At 50.8% G+C, this 9,740-nt stretch overlaps 1 protein-coding gene across 3 annotated transcripts in view; it reads left to right on the forward strand.

The window, feature by feature from the left end:
- Nucleotides 1-9,740, forward strand: part of USP4 (ubiquitin specific peptidase 4) — a gene marked incomplete at its 5' end in the record, with an annotated part of 56,807 nt that continues 47,067 nt past the window's right edge. For all 3 annotated transcript variants that reach the window (XM_006170962.2, XM_006170964.2, XM_027769312.1), the window contains 6 exon segments: nucleotides 1-40; nucleotides 2,764-2,891; nucleotides 5,331-5,461; nucleotides 6,911-7,037; nucleotides 7,575-7,720; nucleotides 7,816-7,877. In XM_006170962.2, the coding sequence (XP_006171024.2) occupies nucleotides 1-40; nucleotides 2,764-2,891; nucleotides 5,331-5,461; nucleotides 6,911-7,037; nucleotides 7,575-7,720; nucleotides 7,816-7,877 (634 nt within the window).

Raw genomic sequence — 9,740 nt, forward strand, 5'->3', positions numbered from 1 at the left:
GAGCCTTAATGAGGACCACGCTCCAACGGGGGGCGCAGTGGTGAGCACCGGGCCGGCGGCCGCCGCGCACAGCCGGGGCCAGGTCGGGCCCGCAGCCCAGGCCGCTTTTCCTCGGCTTGGGTAGGAGCCGAGCGGGGGTGGTGTCTGGTGACCCTGAAAGAGTGGCCTGACACCTGCCGTTCGGGAGAGTTACTCCGGGAACAGCTCGGGGACGGCATAGGCGAGCTGGGGGCGTCCCGGCCCAGTCTGCCTGGAGGCGGGCTGGCGGGCGCCCGGGCGGCAGGACGTGGGGATGAGGAGCGCTCGCGGGGGCTCTAGGGTGGGGAGAGCCCTTTAGCATCGAGGACTCGTCCTGTGACCTTGGGCTAAGGTGTCCACACCTCGCGGACTTCGGGGCCTAGCCACCAGATCCAGGGTCCCGTGTTCGGTTTACCCGCCTGGGGAGTTAGAGGCGAAGACCAGAAGTAGATACTTTGTAACTTGTAAACTGCAGAGCAGAAGTCAGGGTTAGAAGCTGAACAGCGTATAGATCATTTTGGTAGCAAATGTGAAAAATAATTGTGGCAGTAGCATCTCAGAGTGGGAGCGGAGGGTAGCCTAGATCCTGGACCTCTACAGATAGAAGATTAAAAGTCCAGGGCTTAGAAGTGCACGGCTGAACTTGAGACTTCTTAATAGAAGGGACAATACTTTGCACCAGTGGAGAGACTCTGGGTGGTGTCATTGGGGCAGGCTTTGCATTGAGTATGACTGAGCATTGCTCAGGAACTGAGCAGAGAAGACAAACACTGGGGTTAGGAGGTGTTCAGGTGCCCTTGGTGGTGCTCATCCTGGGCGAGGTGGGGCAAGCAGAGGTTGAAGTACTCTGCATGGGGCTATTACTCAGCAGAAGCAGAGGAAGGTTAATAGGATAGACTTAAATCACACAGGGAGGGGCCAGCAGGTGGTGTGGAAGTTAAGGTGCTGGAACTCACACAGCTGGCTGAGTGATTTGGGTCCAGACCTAGAGGCTTGGAGATCATGCTGTGTGTGTGTGTGTGTGTATGTGTGTGTGCATGCATGCTCCAAATCCCAAGAGAATAGAGGACACAGGATTGATGCGTGGCCATCCTCCCTGGGGGGTGGGGGGGTGGGGGGGAGGTGATTTTTCACTTTCCCTCTCTCTCTCTGTCTGTCTTTCTCTGGTGGAGTACATGTGCCCTTTGGAAAAATCTAAAAAAAGAGAGAGAATTTAAAAAGTTTTTTCTTTTTATATCACACAGTAGAAGTCTCTGGAGGAATTATTGCTCAAGGAATTTGGAGGGAAAAGCATGTGTTGGCGAGTTGGATGTATGTATTGGCCTCGTGGCCGCTGAGAAGGTGCCTCATTTTCTCTGACCTTGGTTGGTTATAAAATTGGAAGGACTCACCAATGTAATTATGTGTTGCCCCACAGAGATTTCCCCCCTCCTTCTGTCGTAATTGTAAAACAGCTAATGTAATGCCCAATTTAATGCTTTTTGACAAGTTGAATGTACCTAGGCACTGTGATTTATAGTGTAAACACATGCATTTGTGTATGTATACACATATGAACATACTTATTATTATTATTTTTTTTTCAGCGATTTTTGCTATAGGGTGCGTGCACTCTCTGGAGAGACAGACATAAAGCGAGAAATCACCCACCAGGGGGATGGCCACACTGCAATCCCTTCTCCTCCATTCTCCTCTCAGGATCTTAGACTTGCTTTGTGTGATTAAGCCATAGGGTTTGGGACTCAAACCATGGTTGACTATATGGAACTCCAGGACCGTAACCATTATGCCATCTGCTGGTCCCTGAATGTACATTTTTAGATATCTCATTTGATTTAAAGGGAAACTGAAGCAGTTGGTGTTACTATAACATTTTCAGAAAGAAAATTAATGTTTACATTGAGCATAGCAGTGTAATCAAACTGTCTTCCTGGGCAAGGACCTCTACAAAGATTATTATGAAATTAATGACTTGTTAATTAGCAAATACACTATTCCCTACAGAAAGATTCCATTTAAATAAGCATTTGAAGCCAGCATTTCCTTCCTTTTATCTGTTTATTTATTTACTTAAGTTTTGCTATAAAGTTCATGTGCTTGCCAGAGAGAGAAAAATGAAAAATCAGCCACCTAGGGGGAATAACCACCCACAATCCCTTCTCCTCCATTCACATCTTGGGATTTTGTGGAATTGTTTTGTTTTGTTTTGTTTTTGAGAGGTTTTTGATAGGGCATGTGCTCTCACAGGAAAGACAGAAACAGAGAGATAGAAACTGAGAAATCACCCCCCCCCCAGGGGGGATGGCCATGTTGCAGTCCCTTCTCCTCCATTCTCCTCTCAGGATCTTGGGCACACACGCACATGCACCTGGCGTAAGTTTAAGCCACTGGGTCCAGGACTCAAACTGCTCAGGTCAACCACATGGGAGTCTAGCAACATAACCATTGTGCCATCCACTGGTCCTAATTTTGTTTTTCAAACTACTGGGTCTGGGACCTGCACAGTTGGCCATTTGGGATCCAATCACCTTAACCACTGCCCCCTGGCTGGTCCTACTAATTCTTTCAACAGTCATTTCACTTAGTGGACAGCCTGCCCTAGTGCAGGTCCTCTGTGTCACGCGAGGCCTGGCCCCTATTCCTGCTTTTGAGGCAGTGTTTTTTAGTGGGAAAAGATTAAGGGACCAGCTGCAGAAACTCAGTACCTCAGGGCTCCTGCTACAGTAAGACTCTGTCTCTCTCTAGGTATCTGATCGACAGCCGGTGGTTCAAGCAGTGGAAGAAGTACGTGGGCTTCGACAGCTGGGATATGTATAGTGTGGGTGAACGCAACCTGTTTCCTGGCCCGATAGACAACTCAGGACTCTTTTCAGGTGCGGTAGGCTGTTGTGTTTCTAGCTGCGTGTACACCTGGGCCGTGACCCGAAGTCTTGTGTATCTGGAACACGATGGCTTCCTGTGTGGCTAATGGAAATCCCTGAGGAGCAGCCTGCAAGGCTGAGGGAGGGCATGGGGACGTGGCAGCCCTGCAGCCCCCATCCCAGGAGCGAGCCAGGAGGTGGTGAGACTGGGTGATCTATAAAGAATGTGGAGGTTTATTTGCAAAGTTGACGATTCTGGGGGCTGGACATTCCCCAGGCATCATCAAGCGGCAGAGGGGAGAAGTCTTAGCAGGATGGAGCGCGGTCTGTATCCGTGGGACTTGCCCGCCTCCTTTGCTCCTCTCGCGTATGCACCAGGAGTCAGTCATGGGGGCAGTGTTCGGGGGTCGTGCTATCCCAGATCTCCCTGCTATTCCTGGATAGAAAAGCTTGATCTGGGGACCAGCAGATGGCGTAATGGTTATGTCACTGGACTCCTGTGTAGTCCACCGCAGTTCAAGTCCCAGACCCAGCAGCTTAAAACTCATACCACATGCTTGCTTGTGCATGCTCAAAATCCCGACAGGACAGTGGCGGAGAAGGGATTGTGGCGTGACCGTCCCCCGGGGGATACTTTTTTCCCTTTCTGTCTGTCTCTGGCAAGCACGCTTGCCCTATAGCAAAAATCTCTTTAAAGAAAAGAAAAGAAAAGCTTGGTCTGTCCTTGTTGGTAGCTGTCAGAGCTTCTCTGGAAAGTTCGTCACTGAAGATTGATCATGGTGTATTTTAAAATTCTCTTTCTCTCTTTTTTTTTCATTTAAATGGTCAGAGGGCGTGTGTGCTCCCCAAGGTGGGGAGGAGAGCACGTCCTAGTGAGCACGGTCACACCACAGTCCCTTCTCCGTTTCTCCATTCTGCTGGGATTTTGGCCACATACATGCGTCCAATGCGTTTCTCAAGCTTTCATGGCTGGGATTTGAAACCATTTAACCATGTGGGATCTGGCTTCTATAACCAGTAGGCTATAGGGTCAGTGTTGAATTTTATTTTATTTTATTCTCAGAGAGTGCTTGTGTCTGAAAGTTTATACCCTTCGCCCCTCCCTTTGAGTCCCTGTCAACATCCTTCTTACTTTCTGCCTCCTTTTTTTTTAAGAATTATTTTATTTAACTTTATTTATTTATTTATTTATTTATTTTTAATTTGACCTGAGAGGGACACAGTGAGAGTGAGAGAGAGAGAAAATGAGAAAGCAAGCTGCCAGGTCCAGGACTTGAACCACGGTCAGCCATGTGGGAGTCCAGCGCCCTTAACCACCTCGCCACCTGCTGGCCCCACTTTCTGCCTGTTTGATCTTGAGTACTTTCCACTGCCTCAGGTATAGCCATTACACTGACTGCTGGTCCCATGGTGTTTTTCTTTTTAATGTCTGCCTTGAGTTACAGAAGAGTCCCACCCTGTGGGTACTCTTTGCTTTCCTTGTTTTTTGGCTTCCCTGGCCTGGGGGAGGACAGTGGTTTCCAGTGTTCCTGGAGGGGGTGTTTATGGGAAGTGAGAGTGGGTTTCAAACCCTGGATGTTCACTTCTCCCTTCTAGTAATGTGGCCTCTCTGTGGTAGGCACAAGTTGAATGTTCTTTTTTTTTTTAAGAATTATTTTATTTAGCAGGGCCAGCAGTTAGTGTAATGGCTAAGTCTCTGGACTCCCATGTAGTCGACCACAGTTTGAGTCCCACACCCAGTGGCTTTAACTCTGCCGGGCGCGTGCATGTGTGCCCAAGAGAATAGAGGAGAAGGGATTGCGGGATGGCCATCCCCCCTGGGGGGTGATTTCTCGCCTTCTGCCTCTCTGCCTCTGTCTTTCTGGCAAGCACACGCACCGTATAGCAAAAACCTCCAAAAAAAATTATTATTTTATTTAGGAACTGGCAGGTGACGTGGTGGTTAAGGGTGCTAGTTTCCCACGCCTGACTGGTTTGAGTCCTGGACCTGGTGCCTTGCTTTCTCGCTTTCTCTTTCTTTCTCTCTCTCTCCCCCCCTCTCTCGCTCTGTCCCTCTCTGGTCAAATTAAAATAATAATAATAAAGTTAAATAATTCTTTTCTAAAAATTACTTTTATTTAACTTTATTCACTTATTTCACCAGAGAGAAAGTGAGAGAGAAAGCAAGCTGCCAGGTCTGGGACTCGAACCATGGTCAGTTCTGTGGGAGTCCAGCGCCCTTAACCACCATGTCACTGCCCCGCAATTATCAAAGAAACCTGAGTTTCTTGTGTAACGTTCAGAACACGTGACTAAGGTCAAGCGCCATCAGGTCTGTTCTGTGTTACGGCTCTTAACAATTTGGTATCTGTTCCAGTAAACACAGCATTTTCTTATTTCTGAAACATACAGAAAGATCATGTAAAACAAATGGGTCTGGGTAGAGAGTCATTCATGATTTTCCTTTTCCAGATCCTGAGAGCCAGACCTTGAAAGAACACTTAATTGATGAACTGGACTATGTGTTGGTCCCAACGGAGGCCTGGAACAAGTTACTAAACTGGTACGGCTGTGTAGAAGGCCAGCAGCCCATCGTCAGAAAGGTGAGTGCCTCCGTGGTCACGCCGGCCCGTGTGTCATCTCCTGGGGACACTGGACAGACAGGCGGTCGAGGCTTTGCTTCTGTTTCTCTTTAGGAAATGGTGGGTGTGCGTGGTGGTGAGTGAGGTTGTCCCTCAGGATGTTCCAGTGAGTGGCTGCAGAAAATCAGAGCTGCTCACGGCCTGGCGTGTGTCCAGTGGTGTTGTGCAAGCATTTTCTGGAAGGTTCTATAAGAGAAAGTTGATTTGGACTATAGGGCCATAAAGTAACATACTGCTTCTCGTTTTCTTCTAAACCGTTCCGATTCTGCTTTTTCCCCTGGACTTAGGAGTCTCTGGCTGCACTGTTGAGTAATTTTAAAAGTTACAGTTGTAACTCAGAGATTAGCTTTTTGAAGGCAGGTAGGCCCTGGAACAGAAACCCAGATTTTTTAAAAACTTTTTATTATTTCTTTTAAATTTGCTACAGGGCATGTGCTCTCACTGGAGAGAGACAAAGAGAGACAGGGAAAGTAAGAAAGTACACGCCGGGGGAATGACCACACCATAATCCCCTCCCTTCCTTTTCTTCTCAGGATCCTAGGCTTGTACGCACTTGCACCTGGCATGTTTTTAAGCCATTGGGTCTGAGAATCGAACTACACAGTCAGCCTTGTGGGGTCCAGTCACTTTAACCACCATCTTTTTCTTTTTTTTTTTTTTTTGGAGAGGGTTTTGCTATAGGGCAAGTGTGCTCTCTAGAGACAGAAAGCGAGAAATCAACCCCGGGGGGATGGCCACGCCGCAATCCCTTCCCCTCCATTCTCCTCTCGGGATCTTGGGCACGCACGCACACGCACCCGGTGTGAGTTTAAGCCACCAGGTCCAGGACTCAAACTGCAATTGGCTACATGGGAGTTCAGCGACATAACCATTACGCTAACTGCTGGTCTCCTTAACCACCATCTTAACCAGCCACGTGGCTGACCTTTAATTAGCTTTTGAAGTTTGAGTATTGATCATCTGGTGGCTGTCTTAGTGCTGTGTTATAGAAAAGTAATTCCTCTTTGTTGACAGGCCTGTATTTTAAGAGGGAAGAGTAGTTGAGTAGAATTTACTTTGCCAAGTCTGAAACTAGATGTTTGTGTTCAAAGCTGACCTGCTGAGACCTATCTGGAGGCCTTGGTGTGGCATTAAAACCAGTGGGGAGCAGGTCTCTCTGGTTCTATCAGGCGCTCTTGGTCAGTGGAAAGGAGACTTTTAAACCCCTCGGACAGGCGCTGGCAACTTTGATAATCTGCCCCTCTGATCCCCTGGTCACTGACAGAAACTGGCCATGCTAAGGCTTTCACCTTGTGTGACTGATGAGATGCGTTGCTCCCAAGCCTGCCCGGGTGTGGAGCACGGCCCTTCTGCCCTGCCTCCCGTTCCTGGGTGTGGAGCATGGCCCTTCAGCTTGCCTCCCGTTCCCAGGTGGTGGAGCACGGCCTGTTTGTGAAGCACTGTAAAGTGGAGGTGTATTTGTTGGAGCTGAAGCTCTGCGAGAACAGCGACCCCACCAATGTGCTGAGCTGCCATTTCAGCAAGGCAGACACCATAGGTGAGTGGGCGGGCTGTGGCCCTGGGTACCTGGTGAGAGAACGCAGACTCTGGCTGGCAGGAGGGAAGTGGGATGCCCTCTTCATGTTTGTCACTCCCAGCTTCTCAGACCTGATTGGCAGTTCTGACCTGGGGCCAGTTCCCCAGGGGACTCTCCTGGAGAGCTGGGTGTGGGCCTTGGCCATCTGTCATGTGATCATAAAGATGCAGGGGTGCAGAAGTGCAGAAGTAACTCAATTAGCTTTGGAAACCAGATCTGTCTTAACTCCCAGGATAAGCTTTCTCACCCTGTATGTTACTTCCCTACTGTAAATGAGACCCACGTCACCAGGAGAGGTGTAGGGTGAGGTTCTGGGCATGTCATTGCGAGAGGACGCCCGTGGAAGGTGGTGGCTTTAGGGGCACCATGGGGCCGAAGGTGGTTCGAACTCTTGACCAGAGGGCCTGACCAGGTGGGAGGAGGAGTGGTAGTCTGCCATGGCTGGTTTCAGTCTGGCGTCTGGAGAGAGCCCTGAGGGCTGTTTCTGCCTGGCCGTAGCAACCATCGAGAAGGAGATGCGGAAGCTGTTCAACATCCCCGCGGAGCGTGAAACGCGGCTCTGGAACAAATACATGAGCAACACCTACGAGCAGCTGAGCAAGCTAGACAACACTGTCCAGGACGCCGGGCTGTACCAGGGTCAGGTAGGAGGGCCTGGGCTGCCCCAGCACGGCTCCGCCCAGGAGTGGAGTACAGTGGTTTGTGCTCTCCTCATTCCGCGGTTTCCTTGTTCACACAGGTGCTCGTCATTGAGCCCCAAAACGAAGATGGCACCTGGCCCAGGCAGACACAGCAGTCAAAGTAAGTGAGCGTGTTGTCCCGCACGGCGGGGCTCCCGGCTGTACAGCTTTCTTCCCTGAGGCAGTTACTTGAACTAGGAAAAATTGCTCTGGGTCAGCCCGTGGCATGATGGTTAAGGCAGTTGAATCCCACATGATTGACTGCATGGTTCAAGTCCCGGACCCAGCATCTTGAAGAAACATACCAGGCATGGATATTTGCCCAGGATCCCAAAAGGAGGGGAGATGGAGAGGGGATTGTGGTGTGACCTTCCCTCACAGGAACGATGCTTTCTCCCTCTCCCTCTCTCTTTCTCTCTGTGTCTCTCTGCCAAGTGCACATGTACCTTCTGGCAAAATGAAAGAAAAAAAGGAAAGAAAATTATTGTGATTCAGACGAAAAAACTCAATTTCATACCCAGAGTCCATAATCCTGGTGCGGCTGCTGGCCTTTGGCAAGCAGCGTGCAGGGTGGCCATCCAGGAGAGCTGTCAGGGAGTCTCAGCCGGCTTCGAGCCTCTCCCAGGGAAGCGGAGGAGGGAAAGAAGGGCCAGGACCCGAGGTCGCTGCTCTGCCAGGAGGGGGCTTTTTTCTCCACCTAGAGTGAGAGGCTTTGGTGGGGTCTTGTGTGGTGTGAACTTGGACAGGTAGAAACTCGGCCCCGCCCCATTCTGTCCTTAGTCTTCAGTCGCTGTGGCCCTTGGAGCTCGCTGGGGGACTTGTTCAGCTCGGAGGCTTGGACTCCAGGCACGTCTGTCTGAGGAGACATCTTGCGTGTCACTAGAGGGGGAGAGGAAGACGTGGCGGACGTTCCTGATGGGGACTCGTGTCTGTGTTCTGATAGCGACAGGGATGGCACTGGGAGCCGCTCTCTTCCCGCCTTCAGGCCTGGGGCTCTCACAGAGGGCTCAGCTCACATGAGAAGCGTGCAGGCTGTGAGTGCTCCCGAGAAGCACACACAGGCACACGGCACGTGTGCAGATGGTCTCGAGGGTTTTACCGACTCCCTGAAGTCCAGCCGTGGGCTCAGGTTTAGGAAACCCCAGTTGCTGGTTCCTGGCACGGTGATGAAACCGTGGTGGTTGGTAGAATTACCAGCCCCGCTCCACACCAGAGATGCCACATCCTGAGCCTCGAACCTGTGACTTCATTAGTAACATGGCAAAAGGGGCCCTCTTTGCAGATGGGATGTGATTAAGGACCTTGAGATGAGATCATCCAGGTGCACCCAAGGTACTCACCAGGGTCTCCGTGAATGAAAGAGGAGGACAGGAGGGTCAGAGGAGGCAGTGTGAGGACGAAGCGAGGTCAGGGCAGAGGACCTAAGAAGGCCACGACTGGCTTCGAGCCAGGGCAGCCTCCGGAAGTCACAAAAGCCTCTGCAGGGGAGCTCAGCCTGCCAGAGCCCGTTTCAGCTCAGAGGGAATCGTTTCAGGCTCCTTTTTTTTTTCTCAGTGAGAACGAGAGAGTGAAGGAGGGAGAGCTGGTATTTTTGACAGGGTCTGGCCACATCATGGTCCTCAGTCCATCTCCCAAGTGGCTAGGACTGCAGCCACTCACCACAGCACCTCTCCTGTGGCTTCAGCCTATGTGGTCATCCTCCCCCAAGCTGACGGGGCCATTTTAGACTTCTGACCTCCAGAACTGCAGGTAAAGCCGGGTTGTTCCCAGCCACTGGGCCTGTGGTACTCTGTGTCCACACAGTAGGAAACTGGTGCGCTAGCCAGCAGCTGGCTGAGATAAAACAAAAAAGCCGTGCGTATCCCTGGAAGGCGGGTAGTAGTTGTAGCCCAGTCTGTCTGTGAGCTGGGCTCATGGCAGGCATTAGCTGGGGTCTGTGAGCTGGGCTCATGGCAGGCATTAGCTGGGGTCTGTGAGCTGGGCT

This window comes from Tupaia chinensis, unplaced genomic scaffold (assembly GCF_000334495.1).
Source record: "Tupaia chinensis unplaced genomic scaffold, TupChi_1.0 Scaffold149184_1, whole genome shotgun sequence".
NCBI classification, from domain to species: Eukaryota; Metazoa; Chordata; class Mammalia; order Scandentia; family Tupaiidae; genus Tupaia; species Tupaia belangeri.